Raw genomic sequence first — 16,966 nt, 5'->3', positions numbered from 1 at the left:
CCTATATCCTATTATGCTCTAGTGGCTGCGGCCATTCCTAACAGTGTCTGTCTTACTGCATCTATAGCTTTGCAATAAAAGTATAACCGTTCCTGAATGCGTGTACTTCGTTGTTAGCTGTGGGTTCTGACAGGATGGTGCTGAGTTGTTTTCTGTTGCCCCAGAAGGTCGGACCAGAACCAACGGGTTGAAATTAAATCAGAAGAGTTTTCGGCTAAACATGAGGAAGAACTTCCTGACAGAGTGGTTCCTCAGTGGAACAGGCTTCCACGGGAGGTGGTGGGCTCTCCTTCTTTGGAGGTTTTCAAACAGAGGCTAGATAGCCATCTGCCAGCAATGCGGATCCTGTGAACTCAGGCAGATCACGAGAGGGAGGGCAGGAAGGGTTGCCTCAGTGCTTAGTTCTCGTGGCCCTTTCTTACACACCCAGGGAAATGCTGATCGCCACTTTGGGGTCAGGAGGCCTTTTTCTCCAGGCTGTTTTGGCCAGGGACCCTGGAGGTTTTTGTCATCTTCTGGGCATGGAACAGGGGTCTCTGGGGGTGGTGGCGGGGAGATAGTTGTGAATTCCCTGCATTGTGCAGCGGGTTGGACTAGATGACCCTGGAGGTCCCTTCCAACTCTATGATTCTAGCCACACGAACCTGAATGTGCGTTTGGGGCAGGGACAACTTGTGGCTCAGAGGCAGAGCCTCTGCTTAGCATGCAGAAAAGTCCCAGGTTCAAATCCCCGGCATCGCCAGTTAAAAGGACCAGGCATGGTGACGGGAAAGACCTTTGTGTAAGACCCTGGAAAGCTACAGCCATCAGAATAGACAATACTGACTCTTTTGCCAGAATTCAAGGGTCTGATTCAATTCAGCACCACGTGTTCAGGTGTCTGGAGCGTGAATAACTTCAGAAATATCCCCCGCGCATCACGTAGCCCAATAATCCAGGACTTTGTGGGAACCTCCCTCCTTGCATGCGAGGAAGCCCACGGGGAGAAAAGGGCAGTAAGAGCAAGCCAGCGCCTTACCCAGAGGCGAGGATTCTAATTCCCTTCACTCAGCCTTTACGGCAGGGCAGACGGAACAAGACACCACTCAGAACCAGCGTTAGCCTGTACCAATATTCAGTAGTTTATTGTGGAGACATACAACTGTTCGGACAGCAAACCACACTCGAAAGGGGACTACGTTCCACCTTACAGGAGAGTCCCAAACCTTCCAAACCACCCCCTCCCCCCCCGCCCAGTTCCGCTAACCTTTCTTTTAAGCCTGGCATAGATGGGAGAAGAGGAAAAAACAAAACCCTCCAGAACAATGCAGATCACGACTTAGTGCATACTCATTTCCCAGAAACCGAACGCACAAATGAAAAATTCACATGACCGTACAGGACACGAAGAGACAGACATCACTGCAGAGAAGGTGCTTTGGAGAGTAGGCGGAAGGGGAAGGAGACGGTGAGAGAGGAGAGATCTGGGTCGTGCTCTTTGCTAGACATATTGCCACTCGCTGCCATTCCTGAACAGAGGTGAGACCCCCTGCCAATCCCGTATGGATTGTTTCCACACCGCGGCGTCGGCGGGCGGGCGGGAGGGGAAAGCTCTGGTCTCCTCGAAGGTGGGCCTCGGAAACGTTCAAGTCTATGCCAGCGCAGGAATATGGTCCATCGGTTCAGAAGACGGGGGGCGGGGGGGATGATACAGAGGAGCCGTGGGGGGGTGCCAAGGAGAAGAGGTCTTCACGCGACTTCCTCCTCGGCCTCCTCTTCAAACTCTCCTTCCTCGGCGGTGGCGTCTTGGTACTGCTGGTACTCAGAGACCAGGTCGTTCATGTTGCTCTCGGCCTCCGTGAACTCCATCTCGTCCATGCCTTCGCCCGTGTACCAGTGGAGGAAGGCCTTGCGGCGGAACATGGCCGTGAACTGCTCGGAGATGCGCTTGAAGAGCTCCTGGATGGCGGTGCTGTTGCCGATGAAGGTGGCGGCCATCTTGAGGCCCCGGGGCGGGATGTCGCACACGGCCGTCTTCACGTTGTTGGGGATCCACTCCACAAAGTAGCTGCTGTTCTTGTTCTGCACGTTGAGCATCTGCTCGTCCACCTCCTTCATGGACATCCTCCCACGGAAGATCGCCGCGACGGTCAGGTAGCGGCCGTGGCGGGGGTCGCAGGCGGCCATCATGTTCTTGGCGTCGAACATCTGCTGGGTGAGCTCCGGCACGGTCAGGGCCCGGTACTGCTGGCTGCCCCGGCTGGTGAGGGGGGCGAAGCCGGGCATGAAGAAGTGGAGGCGGGGAAAGGGCACCATGTTGACGGCCAGCTTGCGGAGGTCGGCGTTGAGCTGGCCGGGGAAGCGCAGGCAGGTGGTCACGCCGCTCATGGTGGCCGAGACCAAGTGGTTGAGGTCGCCGTAGGTGGGCGTGGTGAGCTTGAGGGTGCGGAAGCAGATGTCGTAGAGGGCCTCGTTGTCGATGCAGAACGTCTCGTCCGTGTTCTCCACCAACTGGTGCACGGAGAGGGTGGCGTTGTAGGGCTCCACCACCGTGTCCGAGACCTTCGGCGACGGCACCACGCTGAAGGTGTTCATGATGCGGTCGGGGTACTCTTCCCGGATCTTGCTGATCAGCAGGGTGCCCATCCCGGAGCCGGTGCCCCCGCCGAGGGAGTGGGTCAGCTGGAAACCCTGGAGGCAGTCGCAGCTCTCGGCTTCTTTCCTGACCACGTCCATGACGGAGTCGACCAGCTCGGCCCCTTCCGTATAATGTCCCTTGGCCCAGTTGTTCCCGGCACCACTTTGGCCTGAGCAACAAGGAGAGAGTTGGGATGGGGGGGGGGAGGAAGGGGTTAAGACACTTGGGTCATAAAGTGGCTACCAGCAACAACAAGGTCAAAACCCAGCCTTTTGTGTCTAGGGATCAGTAAAGGGCCAAAGCCATCCATTATGGAAAATGAATTCTGTCGGTCTCCCAGAGGTGCCAAATTTGACCAAAAATTCTTCCCAGCTGACAAAATTAAGACGCACTCAGACCTGAAGTCCAGATGTGCAAATGAAGGCCTGTATGGAGGAGATTATTTACTTATTAGATGCGTATCCTGCCCTCCCCGCATAGCAGGTTCAGGGTGGGCCCCATCAAATACAATAGACAGACAAAAACAACTAAAATACACCGGATAAAATACCATAATATCCCTATGTTTCTAATCAAAGCCTCAACAGATGTGGTCTACTTCAGATCGGGGTTCCCAGATGGTAAAACAAGATCTGATCTGCTGAAGGAGAGGCCTGATAGAGGGAAGACGCCCACCGCCTGTACTAAAAGCCGGGCGGAAGAGCTCCGTCTTGCATGCCCTGCAGAACTGTCAAAGGTCCCACAGGGCCCTGTTCTCATATGGGAGCTCATTCCCCCAGGTAGGGGCCTGGCTACAGATGTGAAGGCCCAGAAAAAAATCGGGAAAAAACCATTTCCCCCGTTTTTTTTCTGAAGACTTCCCCCCCCCCCCGAAAAATTGAAAAAAGAAAAAAAAAATTGATTATGGAATGTTTTATTTTAACATGATGAATAAAATATTTTAAGACAAGGTGTTCAAATATTTTCCAAATCATTTCTAATATATATATATATATATGGTATCAGATTGATCTAATTTCTGTGCACTGAGGACAAGCAAGTCCTAGGTTACAAACTCAACCCTCCAATGCAAGAACAAGATGCTTTCTTCCTTTATGAGGTGCGATTGTCAGAAGAAAATAAAAAAGTTTCAGTTTTGTTTTTGCACGTGGGTGGGTATTCTGTTTGAAATAATTGTTTGGAAACACTATATTTTTAATATACTAGTTGTGATAATTTCATGCCAAGTAAAAGTGTCCATAGTCATATTTTATGTTCCTAAAGTAACAGAATGACTTTCAACCTGGAAAAGACAAAATAAATGCTAATGTGGCATTTTTCAATTTTTCCAAAAATTCCCGTTTCCCCCCGAAAAAAACCGGGGTTTTTTCCGAGCTTCAAAATTTCCGGAAATTTTCCATCTCTAGGCCTGGCCCTGGTCGAGGCAAGATGGACATCCCCGGGGCTGGGGGACCACCAGAAGATGCTGATTAGCAGATCATAAAGCCCTTTGGGGCTCATGGGGGAGAGGCAGTCTCGCAGATATGCGGGCCCCGGGGCGATACAGGGCTTTGAAGGTAAGCGTTAAGGGTAACTTGGAAGAGTCAGCATTCATGGAGCATGCCTGACCACAATGCTACAAACTCCCAGATTCAACTAGGTGAGAACGTAAGAGAAGCCAGTGTTGGATCAGGCCAGTGGCTCATCCAGTCCAACCCTCTGTGTCACCCAGTGGCCAAATCCCAGGGGCCATCAGGAGGTCCCCTGGCGGGGCCAGAAATGATCTTCCCTTTATTGCTGTGGCAAGAAAATTCCTGTTTAGTGTCTTCCCTGCTACCCAACAGGAACACTGACAACGTCTTCTAGAAGTCGGGTTTGGTAGCATCCTGTGTGCAAGTCTGGCTGCCTGCCACCCAAATCAGCAGAATGACAGATTTATGATATTTTTTGGGGGGGGGGGACTGGAGGTAGCACCTAGAAGAGGCTCCAACGCTTTTAGGGAGAACTTTCACAGATCTTTCACAAATCCTGCTGAGCGACTGGTCGGCCTTCCACCAGCTGCACTGCTTCTATTCTCGGGAAGGTCAAAAGTTCTATGCAACTTCAGGATCACACGTGTGTGCAACCAAGTAGCCAAATACGCTTAACGTTCTAAACCGGGGGCCCCCAACATGGGGCCCATGGGCTACGTAGGGGCTCCAACACCTCTCCTGTCACGCACTGTTTTTGAAAGTGGGCGGGGCCAAGTGGAGCTGTTGCTCAGCAAGGCTTCTGATTGGCAGTTCAGACTTTTAATTTTTTTTGCTTCAGCAGCAGCTGCCCCCACAACACAAGGATCTTCATTGTGTGACTGAAGGTAATCTGTGGCAGCCATTTTGTTATTGGCTCCACCTCCTGTGGCCACCATTTTGTTATTGGCTCTACCTCCTCTGGCAGCCATTTTGTTATTGGCCCCACCCCCCTCTGGCAGCCATTTTGTTATTGGCGCCACCCCGTGGCGGCCATTTTGTTATTGCCTCCACCCCCTCTGGCAGCCATTTTGTGATTGACTCCACCCCCTCTGGCAGCCATTTTGTTATTGGCCCCACCCCCTGTGGCAGCCATTTTGTTATTGGCTCCACCTCCTCTGGCAGTCATGTTGCTACTGGCCCCACCTCCTCTGACAGCCATCTTGTGGCAGCGCCCACCATGCTGTGTCAATGCCAAAGGTGCCCACAGTCTCAAATAGGTTGGGAACCCCTGTTCTAAGCAATCCATGCAATAGAAAGCTCTCATTTAAAGATATTCACGTTCAAATGGATTTTTAAAAAGAATTTCCTTTTATTACCGGAATGCAGTTTTTAAAGAAACTTTCCCCCCATTTTGACTGTGTCTGCAACCACAATCGTCAAAACCTGCTTAAAGCTGGTTTCCTCCATTACGGAATGTCACCGCTACTCCTTTAGCTCAAGGGAATGGCCCCAACTTCAGAGGCAGAGCTTAAGGCACACTCGGAAAACTGTCTCTGGCCCCGCCTAGCTAGATTATACCCCACCTCCGCAGAACACAAAAACGTCCAGATCCTCCTCCACCCCAGTCAGCACCTGGCGCTTGTAAAACCTGAACCAGCGCACACAGATCGCTGAAAAGCCGTGGAGCCGGCTCCCTCCCCCAGGGACACCTCTCAAGTGGGAGGAGAGGGTGGTTGTATTTACGAGCTGTGTTGCATTTGGGTACTTGCAGCTTTTAAAGCTCAGGGCACAGCAGATAATGGAAGCTGTGCCTGCGTGCACGCACTGAATGCTTGGCATTTGTTAGAAGTGCATTTGCAGTGACAGTGGGCTTCCTAGGCTAGGCGGGGGAGGATAGAAGGTGAAGAGGGCACTCTGGAAGACACAGCTACGCTTCTTTAAGCATGTCAACAACACACCGCTTCCTGAAACCACCGAGGATGAAATGAAGCCTGTTCATTCCAACAGAAACCTCCATGCCTCAACAGAACACAGCATTAGGGATGGGCACGAACTGGCTCACGAGCCAACATTCGGCATGGGCTTGGGCTGGTTTGGAGTCCTCAAACCGAGGTTCGGGGAAGGCGCCTTCCTCAAACATCTGCTGGACTTTTGTCCAGTTGGGCTGTTCAGGGTAATTTAAATCTAACAGCTGACATGCGGACCCTCCCCACTGTTAGGCTGAAATGGCCGCGAGCCATTTCACTGGTTGGTTTTGCTCCCCCCCCCCACTTTTAAAGCAGGGGGGAAAGAAATGGATGAGTTAAATGGTTGCCAGCCACTTAACCCTTTCTGGGCGATCCCCCCCCCCTTCTCCCGGCCGTGACCAGAAGAAAGGGAAGCAAACTCGCTGGACTAGCTCTGTTTGGGTGAGGGGCCTTTTGGCTCGGTTCAGGGGCCGACCTGAATCCCAAACTGAACTGGGTTTTTTAGGTTTGTGCCCATCCCTACACCGCATAGACCAGGGATCCCCAGTCTTTTTGAGCCTGGGGGTATCAGGCTCTCTGTGCATTTTACAGCTTGCCTGCCATGGAGAAGAGGGGCACCCCTCTCTTTGATGTATCCGGAGCTTGACACCATAGTGGAGCCAAATGTCCCAGCGTCTTAAAAAGGTAAAGGTTCCCTTGCTCGAAAGCCAGTCGAATCCGACTCTAGGGGTGTGGCGCTCATCTCCGTTTCCAAGCCGAAGAGCCAGCCCTGTCCGAAGACGTTTCCGTGGTCATGTGGCCGGCATGACTAGACGCTGAGGCGCACGGAACGCCGTTACCTTCCCACCTAACCCTATTTATCTACTTGCAGTTTCTTGCTTTCGAACTGCTAGGTTGGCAGGAGCTGGAACTAGAGACGGGAGCTCAGTCCATTCCGCGGCACTCGGATCTCGAACTGCTGAAATACCGACCTTCCACAGCCTGCAGTTCAGCGTCTTAACCACTTGAGCCACCGCAGCTCCTAATGTCCCAGCGTCTTACTTGTTTGTTATTCTGTTTCCTTGTTACATAGAGACTATGTGTCGGGGGGGGGGATAGGCAACTGTTAGTTTGTATTGCTGCTGTTGGAAACCACTATATCTGTAACCTTCGCGGGCAAACCTTTAGTTCTAACAAAAGGGGGTGTCCAGAATGGTATCTTATCAACAATCTCAATAAAGTTAGTTTTCTTCAGACTGGCTGTTGTTGAGAACTGATTTAACCACGTTTCTGACGGAGGGCACCGCTGGAATTCCGACCCAGTGTGGTGGACACAGCCACAGAATGGCTGCTCCAGGAGGCGGAATGAGCCACAAAATGGCCGCCACAGCTCCCCCTCAGTCACACAGCGAAGATCCTCGTGCTGTGGTGGCAGCTGCTGCCAAAGCAACGTTTTTAAAAAAACCGACACAGCCAATCAAATCTCCAATGGCCAATTAGAGGCCTTGCTGGGAAGAAGCGCCACCCGGCCCTGTCCACGTTCTAAAAGCACTTGGCAGATGCCAGGGCGAGAGACCTATGGCATTGATCCTGGCTTTAAAACTATGCCCTGTGTGTTGTACCAAATTCAGTAACTTACCTTGAGCCCTTGGGGCGGAAAAACACCTCAATGATTGCCTGTATAGCTAGCCACCTCCCCCCCAAATTGGTCACTAACAATATTCTCTCTCCATTTCACAGGGAACTCATTACATCTGACAGACGCCGAACTCGAGGAGGTCTGCCAACATCCTTCCCCAGGTGGCTCCTTACCAAAGACGAAGTTGTCAGGCCTGAAGATTTGCCCAAAGGGTCCAGACCTGACGGAGTCCATGGTGCCGGGTTCCAGGTCAACCAAGACAGCCCGGGGGACATATTTACCACCTGAGGAGAGAGGGAGGAAAAAGACCTTGAAAATGGGGCAAGAAATCACCTGCGACAACAGCCCCCCTCCCCATTATTTTAGCACTGGATTTTCTGCCCGCTCGCCAGAGGGACCGGGTTCAATCTCGCGTGTAGGTCTGCCTCAGAAGAGCTCAGAGCCAAGACCAGGCCAGGTGCGAAACTGCCTCATGTGCTTGCAAGCATTTCTTCGCCAAGAGAAGAGTCGAGCTGTTTCTGTAATGGGCGACTTGCTCTCATTCTCTCTCTCTTTTTAAAGACCCCCGGAGGGGATTTTGTTATTTTTTATAATACTGCATAAACTACAAAGAAAAAAAAGGGGAAGGGGAACTACAACTAAGGAGAAAGAAAAGTAACCCACACTAAACTAAAAACCCAAGAGTAGGAGATCATTACCCTGTTAGACTGCAGTTAGTAATGGAAAAAAAACCCCTGTTAATAAACAATATACTTTGTGAGATCCTGTCTTTCTAAGCTTATGTGTTAGTTTATTACTTGTTATGAGAAGATTTCCAAAGCATCTCCTCCAGCTCTCTTTGCAAGGGCAATTTTCAGAGTCCTTCCGCCTTTACATCTATGCTAATTCTCTCTAAAGTCTTGATGGCTTCTTAGACGTTCACTCGAAATTCTGCAACCCTCCTCCGTCTCCAAAGGGATAACACCACCAATCTTAAGCCTCTTCCTTCTTGGTCTCATCCTCGGGGCCCAGTGGTATCTCACAGGCTTCTTGATCTTGAGGTCAGGTTCAAGCTCTTTTCTATCAACCGAATTTAAGACGACACTTTCTAAAAACAACTGCCGGGAAGGAGTTAAGTCCTTGCAAATCTTTTCTGTTTCTCTCTTACTTTCCCTCCTTGTCTCTTTGAGATTGCTGTTAGTTTTAGTGTCCATCTCTTTTGCTTTGACAGCCCTCTGTTCCATCTTTTCTGCTATTGTTGCCAAATGCAGCTGCCGAGACACGAGTTGTTGATTTATCTTGGCAAGCTGATGGTTAATACCAACAAGTTGCTCAAGAATCGGCTTCGTGGCTTCTGCTATGAGTTCTATAACTTTCACTTCCCTTCTTCTCGGAGTTGTTTTCGCTGACTTTTTTGGAGTGTCTGCCATTTTTACACTTTAATTCCAATATAAAATCGTTTTCTCCCCGGCTCTGAAAATCGCTTACACGCTGTTTAGTTGCTTAAATACTCATGGATATCTCCCACAGCTTTTCGCTTCCAAATATCCATTTACAATAGTCTCTTTCTCTCCCTTTTTCCTCTGCTTATCTAAATGCATCAGAGAGGTCTCCCTCTCTCAGCACGATTCCAGTCACTCAAGAGGCTTTTTTTTGGGGGGGGGGATTTTCACTTCAAAGTGTCTGTTTACAGCTCTCCCTCTCCCTCTCTCTCCTCGGCTTATGCAAATGCATCCGAGAGGTGTCCCTCTCAGCAGGATTCCAATAGCTCAAAAGGTTTCGGAGGGGGGGGGATTTACGCTTCTGTTTACGGTTGGCTAATTTTAACTCACAGTTAATTGTTTCTTAACCACGCTCGTAATCGCTCCTTCGCCAGATCTCCTGCGCTTGGCTGGGTCGGCACATCTTGTGCCTCGCTAAGAGGACGCAGACAGCGGGGAGGACCGTCAGGGCGGAGGGTCAGCCTCAATTCCCCTGCAGATAGCAGGAAAAGAGGCTCACCCTCAAAAGCCCTATGGCCTGAGGGGCCTCCCTGACCCCCCGTGGAGGCGCCGATCCAGCGGCACCCCTCCCCTCCTGTGCAGAGCACCCTCCCTGAGCCTCGGGAAAGGCGTCCGCCATCGTTGCACCATAGACCCCGCCTTCGACTTGCCCTCATTCTCAACAACTGCTTGGGGGAAAAGATTAGGGACCTTTTGGTAAGTGTCCTGCAGCAGTGGGACATTAGCGCTGCAGGGGGGATTCAGTGTTCCTTCTAAGCTGAGTTGGTGTGAGCTAGCTCGCAGTTTTTTAGCCTCTGGCTCGCCCATTTTTGCCTTAGCTTAGGAACGATGGCTCCAGAGCAAACTAATAATTTATGCAGTAGCCAAATCGCGTGCTCACAGCTTAGAGGGCGCACTGGTGGGACCTGTCCAGCATTCAGAGTTCTCCCCATAGAATCCTGTCAAACGCACTGGTGGTGAGCAAAAGGGAAACCAGTTATCCTTATCAATCCTCCCTCTAAGCTGCGGAGTCTTGCGAGCAGAAATTCTGCTTTGTGAGCTACTGGCATTAAAGCTGTGAGCGAGCGATTTGGCTGCAGGATAAATTAGTTTGCTCTGGAGCCCTCCTTCCTGTGCTAAGTCAGAAATGGGTGAGCCGGAGGCTAAAAAATTCCAAGCTAGCTCACACTAACTCAGCTTAGAGGGAACGCTGATTCCTTATACACGTCAGTTGCAGCTTGCTAGACCGGTCGAGAGGGCTACTGACTCAGTGCGGCCCATGTTCAATTTTTATTCATCGCCCGTCTTTCTCCAGAGATGCAGTGTGAACGGCACAACATAAATCAGTCCACAGGACGATACATTTCATATCCAGTGTAACAGGACTAGGAATCCCAGAATTTTGAAACAGCGTTGCCATAAGAAGGAAGTGTTAAGTACCCAAACAGTACATTTTAAACAGTGTATCACATGGGTAGAGAAACAGTGCACTTTACTGGACCACTCTGTTACGATGTAGCCAGTATTCCCTCTAAGCTGAGTTTGTTTGAGCTGGCTCACAGTTTTTTAGCCTCTGGCTCACACATTTTCGTCTAAGCTCAGGAAGGATGGCTCCAGAGCAAACTAATTGATGCAGCAGCCAAATCGCTCGCTCACTACTTTAATGCCAGTAGCTCGCAAAGTAGAATTTTTGCTTACAAGTCTCCAAAGCTTAAAGGGAACATTGGATGTAGCCCCGTTTCCTTTCTAAAATTGCAACTTTCACCCTAATCCATAGCCTTCCTATTACATTTTACACTGTTTATCCAAGGAAAGGTTGTCGATAAACCAGAGACATCAGATCATCAGAACCTAAGAGAAGCCCTGTTGGATCAGGCCAATGGCCCATCCAGTCCAACACTCTGTGTCACACAGTGGCCAAAACCCAGGTGCCACCAGGAGGTCCAGCAGCAGGGCCAGGACACAAGAAGCCCTCCCACTGTTGCCCCCCCCCCAGCACCAAGAAGACAGAGCACCACTGCCCCATGGGAATGGAAGACAGCCAGTGTGGTGTAATGGTTTAGAGTATCAGACTAGGTCTGAATCCTTGCTGTGCCATGGAACCTCATTGGGTGACCTTAAGCCAGTCACTTTCAGCCTGTCCTACCTCGCAGGACTGTTGTGCAGATAAAATGGAGGAGAGGCGAACAGGGTAAGTCACTCTGGGTCACCGCTGGCGAGAAAGGCAGGGTACAAATGAAGTAACAGACAGATCAAGGAATCCGGGACCACGAAGCCGTCATCCCCTTTGCTGGAGCTGAGGACAGAACACCAGGCACCCCCCAACCAGGGTTCCCTCTAAGCTGAGTTAGTGTGTGCTAGCCCACGGTTTTTTAGCCTCCGGCTCACACATTTTTGCCTTTGCTCAGGAAGGATGGCTCCAGAGCAAACTAATTTATGCAGCAGCCACATCGCTGGCTCACAACTTTAATGCCAGTCGTTCACAAAGTAGAATTTTTGCTCACAAGACTCCACAGCTTAGAGGGAGCATTGTCCCCAACATCCTTATGAGGTAGGACAGGCCGAAAGTGACTGGCATAATGTGACTCAAGGCACTCCAAAGGGATCTGTTGAGGATGGGTGAGTAGGCGTCAGTGTGGGAAATGGGGTTCAATGTGGCCAAGTGCAAAGTGATGGACATTGGGGCCAAAAATCCTAACTATAAATACACATTGACGGGGTCCGAACTCGCAGAGACTGACCGAGAGATCTTGGGAGTCGTAGTAGATAACTCACTGAAAATGTTGAGAGTGTGTGTGACTGCAATAAAAAAGGCCAACGTTGGCAACCAGTTAGGAAGGGAACTGAAAACAAATCAGCCAGTATCATAATGCCCCTGTATAAATCAGTGGTGCGACCTCATTTGGAGTACTGTGTACAGTTCTGGTCACCACACCTCAGAAAGGATATTATAGCATTTGGAAAAGTGCAGAAAAGGGCTACTAGAATGATAAAAGGGTTGGAGAACTTTCCCTATGAGGAAAGGTTCAGGCGCTTGGGGCTCTTTAGCTTGGAGAAACAACGGTGACATGATCGAAGTTTATAAGAGTATGCATGGGATAGAGCACGTAGAGAAAGAGGTACTTTTCTCCCTTTCTCACAATACAAGAACTCCTTGTGGGCACTCCATGAAATTGCTGAGCAGTCAGGTTAGAACAGATAAAAGGAAGTTCTTCTTCACCCAAAGAGTGATTAACACTTGGAATTCACTGCCACAGGAGGTGGTGGCGGCTACAAGCATGGACGGCTTCAAAAGGGAATTAGATAAGCATATGGAGCAGAGGTCCATCAGTGGCTCTTAGTCATGAGGTATAGAATAGGAACGCTCCGTCTGGGACAACGGATGCTCTGTATTCTTGTTGCCGGGGGGGGGGGGCAACAGTGGGAGGGCTTCTGGTGTCCTGGTCCCACTGCTGGACCTCCTGAGAGCACCTGGTATTTTTGGCCACTGTGTGACACAGAGTGTTGGACTGGATGGGCCACTGGCCTGATCCAACACTGGCTTCTCTCACCTTCTTATAAGAGGGAATTAGATAAGCATATGGAGCAGAAGTCTCTCAGGGGCTCTTAGCCACAAGGTATAGATAGGAACTCACAGGCTGGGGCAGGTGATGCACTGTATTCTTTGTGCCTGGGGGTGGGGGCAACAGTGGGAGGGCTCCTAGTGTCCTGGCCCCACGGCTGGACCTCCTGATGGCACCGGGTATTTCTGGCCACTGTGTGACACAGAGTGTTGGACTAGATGGTCTATTGGCCTGATCCAACACTGGCTTCTCTTATGTTCTGAAGGAGCAACATGGCCCAGTAGAGAGTAAAGCCGTGGCTGCAGCCTGACCATGCCGGCTAAAGGAGACCAGGCAGAGGCAATATGCAGAGGCTTTCTTCAGCACAGAGCTGTGACGTGTTGTGATTTGTTCGTTCATAACAACCCAGAGCTTCAGCCTGTTCACGCGCTCGATGCTGTCACACATAGTGTGACTATGGCAACCCAAGCAGGGCACAGCATCAAAGGTGTGTTTGTCTGGACGTCTCCCCGGCTCCATTTGACCGCTGTTGCTTGTGCTGCCGGAGAGAACGGAAGGCCTCGCTCCAGCCTTGGCCACCCGTGAGCCTGCTCCAGACAAGAGTCAGCAACATGGACTTATCTATGGTATTTATCGTCTGCCTCTCTCGCTGAGACCCAAGGCGCACTACGTAGCGTGTCCCAAGTACCTTCAGCAGGGGATGGGACATCCAATAAAGAGTGCCAGAGGGCTCGGACTGCAGACGAAAGCAAGCAGAAATCTCAAACAGAGCAGAAAGCAAAGCGTGAGCATCTAAACAGGACACATTAAGTGCTGCAGAAACTACCTAGTCTGGAGCAGTGTTCCCTCTAAGCCGAGTCAGTGTGAGCTAGCTCAGGTTTTTTTAAGCCTCTGGCTCACACATTTCTGCCTTCACTCAGGAAGGAAGCAAACTGATTTACGCCGTAGCCAAATCGCTCGCTCACAGCTTTCATGCCAGCAGCTCACAAAGTAGGATTTTTGCTCACAGGACTCCACAGCTTAGAGGAAGGAATGGTCTGGACTTAAACTGGCTTCCCTTCAAGACAAGGGAAGGCATGGGGGTGTGGCCTAATATGCTAATGAGTTCCTGCTGCTGGGTATGGCCTACTATGCTAATGAGTTCCTGCTGGGCTTCTTCTACAAAAAAGAGCCCTGCTTACAGCAATAGGCAGCAATACAGTAGTGTAGGCCATGGTCTGTGTCATAAGAACATAAGAGAAGCCAATGTTGGATCAGGCCAATGGCCTATCCCGTCCAACACTCTGTGTCACACAGTGGCCAGAAATACCAGTGCCATCAGGAGGTCCACCAGTGGGGCCAGGACATTAGAAGCCCTCCCACTGTTGACCCCCCCAAGCACCAAGATGACAGAGCATCACTTGCCCCAGAGTCCCTATCTATACCTTGTGGCTAATAGCCACTGATGGACCTCTGCTCCATATGCTTATCTAATTCCCTTTTGAAGCCGTCCATGCTTGTAGCCGCCACCACTTCCTGTGGCAGTGAATTCCATGTGTTAATCACTCTTTGGGTGAAGAAGGACTTCCTTTTATCCGTTCTAACCCGACCGCTCAGCAGTTTCATGGAGTGCCCACGAGTTCTTGTATTGTGAGAAAGGGAGAAAAGTACCTCTTTCTCTACCTGCTCTTTCCCATGCATAATCTTATAAACCTCGATCATGTCACCCCTCAGTCGTCATTTCTCCAAGCTAAAGAGCCCTAAGCGCCTTAACCTTTCCTCATTCGAGTTTCCCTTTTCTGCACTTTGTCCCTTTATCAAGGCAACTTTCTGAACCATTTTGTTACAGTACAGACATAAGAACTAAAGAGAAGCCATGGTGGATCAGGCCAATGGCCCGTCCAAGTCCAACACTCTGTGTCACACTGTGGCTGAAACCCAGGGGCCATTAGAAGGTCCACCAGCGGGGCCAGAACTCCAGAAGCCCTCCCACTGTTGCTCCCCCCCCAAGCACCAAGAACCCAGAGCATCACTTGCCCCAGACAGAGTGTTCCCTCTATCCCTTGTGGCTAACAGCCACTGACGGACCTCTGCTCCGTATGTTTACCCAATCCCCTCTTGAAGCTGTTTGTGCTTGTAGCCGCCACCACTTCCTGTGGCAGTTGAATTCCATGTTCTAGTTCCTCTTTGGGTGAAGATCTATTTAGCTGTGTAAAAAAGCCCTCTTGAATAATTCTGTTTCGCACAGTCTGTGACGAGACAAGATTAGTGGGACACTTCCTGACTTCCCTGGACAAGCCATTCCATAAGGCAGGGGCCCCAACAGACGTCGCATAAGTACGGGCAGAGAAGCAAAGGAAGGATGTGGGGTGTGTGGGAAAAGAATACATGACTGCAGTTAGATTTGTTCAGCAAGGACCCTGTGAGATTCCATGGAGGACTTTGGCTTCCAGTGTACTCGGCACTGCTATTCGGCACTCACCTGAGGCCTCATTGTAGTAGACGTTGATCCTCTCCAACTGAAGATCGCTGTCTCCATGGTAGGTGCCGGTGGGGTCTATACCGTGCTCATCGCTGATGACTTCCCAGAACTGTGGGGAAAGGGTAAATCATGAGGGATAGATAGGTGACCAAATCCCCTCTAAAAGACCTATCTTTGCCTCTCAGGAACTGGGGAAGAAAGCAGATTAGCACTGGCACCCACAGGACAACAGTCAGGGGTTGGTCCACATCGCAGTTTATCAAGAAATACTCCTACATGGATAAGGACATCAGACGAGCCCTGCTGGGTCAGACCAGTGAGGGTCCATCTAGTCCAGCATCCCATTCCACACTGCGGCCAGCCAGTCCCTCCGGAGGTCCAGCAACAGGGCAGAGAGGCTGAGGCCTTCCCGATAGGAACATCAGAAGAGCCCTGCTGGGTCAGACCAGTGAGGGTCCATCTAGTCCAGCATCCCATTCCACACTGCGGCCAGCCAGTCCCTCCGGAGGTCCAGCAACAGGGCAGAGAGGCTGAGGCCTTCCCGATAGGAACATCAGAAGAGCCCTGCTGGGTCAGACCAGGGAGATCCAGACCAGACCAGATCCAGTCCAGCATCGAGTGGTCAACCAGTTCCTCTGGAGGTCCAATAGCAGGGCACAGAGGCCGAAGCCTTCTCCTGATGTTGCCTCCTGGCTCTGGGGTTCGGAGGCTGATTGCCTGTGAATGTGGAGGTCCCTCTTTCACCACCATGGCTTGGACCCACTGCGAGACCTAACCCTCCACGATGGTGTCTAATCTCAAAGCCATCTATGCCTGCAGCCATCAACAGGTCCTTGGGCGGTGAAGGTTTCCCACTTAAGCGCTTGCATTACTCACACAGGAGAGCCACTTGAGACTTCCCACTCCAGGTATTGCTGTGAGCCTACGAATCCCATACATTTGCTTGGGGGGGGGGGAGAGTAAGAGACGCAACGTGAGGCGGATGCATTTCTCCAGAGCTCCAGATGGCAGCCGAGAGAACAATTAACGGCCTCCCGCCTGTCATTTTACACCCGCCTCCTGCCGGAGAACCCAGATACCTGGCCAAACCCCCCCCCCAGGTATCAGCATTCACCCCCCTTTTACTGCATATCAAGGCACAGATCGCTTAGCCATCAAATTATCTCAGAACCGGAGAAGGCAGATGGGTACTGGTCCATCTTCCCTCAGTCAGCTTATCCTCTCGACCTGACCCCTGGAGGCCCACGTCCGAGAGGAGATTCCGTTTCATGCAGAAGCGAACAAACGGATCTCAGCACCGTGGGCCTCGAACTCAGCACCCTCGGTTGGGTCTGCACCAGGAGAGCCGGATTTGAATCCAGCAGGACTGTAGAGAGCAACAAAATTCCCCGCGGTATCCGATAAGGACAGCTTTGACTCTCTCAAAAGCTCATATCCCCAAAATATTGTTGGTCTCTAATCCAGCCGTACACCCTTGGAAAACACTTCCATGCATGGATCCCTTGCGGAGTATAGGAATTAGGGGAGGTGTTCCACTGGTCTGGCCCAGCAGGTCTCTTCTGATGTTCTTATCCTGTCTCACACAGGGGCCAGCCAGTTCCTCGGGAGGGCCAGCAACAGGGCAGAGAGACCGAGGCCTTCCCCTGAGAAGAACTTCAGAAGAGCCCTGCTGGGTCAGACCAGGGAGGGTCCCTCTAGTCCAACCTCCCGTCTCACACAGGGGCCAGCCAGTCCCTCTGGAGGGCCAGCAACAGGGCAGAGAGGCCGAGGCCTTCCCCTGAGAAGAGCACCAGAAGAGCCCTGCTGGGTCAGACCAGGGAGGGTCCCTCCAGTCCAGCCTCCCGTCTCAC

General features: G+C 51.2%; 1 protein-coding gene across 1 annotated transcript; it reads right to left on the bottom strand.

The window, feature by feature from the left end:
• Nucleotides 1-1,097: 1,097 nt before the first annotated feature.
• On the bottom strand, nt 1,098-15,225 carry LOC107122562 (tubulin beta chain). Its single transcript, XM_015425682.1, has 3 exons — nt 15,117-15,225; nt 7,806-7,916; nt 1,098-2,786 (listed from the first exon to the last, which is right to left on the bottom strand). Exons 2-3 carry the CDS (start codon nt 7,864-7,866, stop codon nt 1,729-1,731), a joined length of 1,119 nt encoding a protein of 372 aa, XP_015281168.1. The 5' UTR covers nt 7,867-7,916; nt 15,117-15,225; the 3' UTR covers nt 1,098-1,728.
• Nucleotides 15,226-16,966: the final 1,741 nt, after the last annotated feature.

Source organism: Gekko japonicus, unplaced genomic scaffold, assembly GCF_001447785.1.
Source record: "Gekko japonicus isolate JY-2015 unplaced genomic scaffold, Gekko_japonicus_V1.1 scaffold5980, whole genome shotgun sequence".
NCBI classification, from domain to species: Eukaryota; Metazoa; Chordata; class Lepidosauria; order Squamata; family Gekkonidae; genus Gekko; species Gekko japonicus.
The sequence above is the reverse complement of the archived record's forward strand: the minus strand, read 5'-3'. Positions and strand labels throughout refer to the sequence as shown.

What these genes read in the sequence shown, in the direction of transcription:
- LOC107122562 (XM_015425682.1), bottom strand. Translation starts at nt 7,866, where the DNA reads ATGGACTCCGTCAGGTCTGGACCCTTTGGGCAAATCTTCAGGCCTGAC. An exon ending in GCCTGACAACTTCGTCTTTG is followed by an intron (nt 2,787 to 7,805) that starts GTAAGGAGCCAC and finishes CTTGTTGCTCAG; the next exon opens with GCCAAAGTGGTGCCGGGAAC.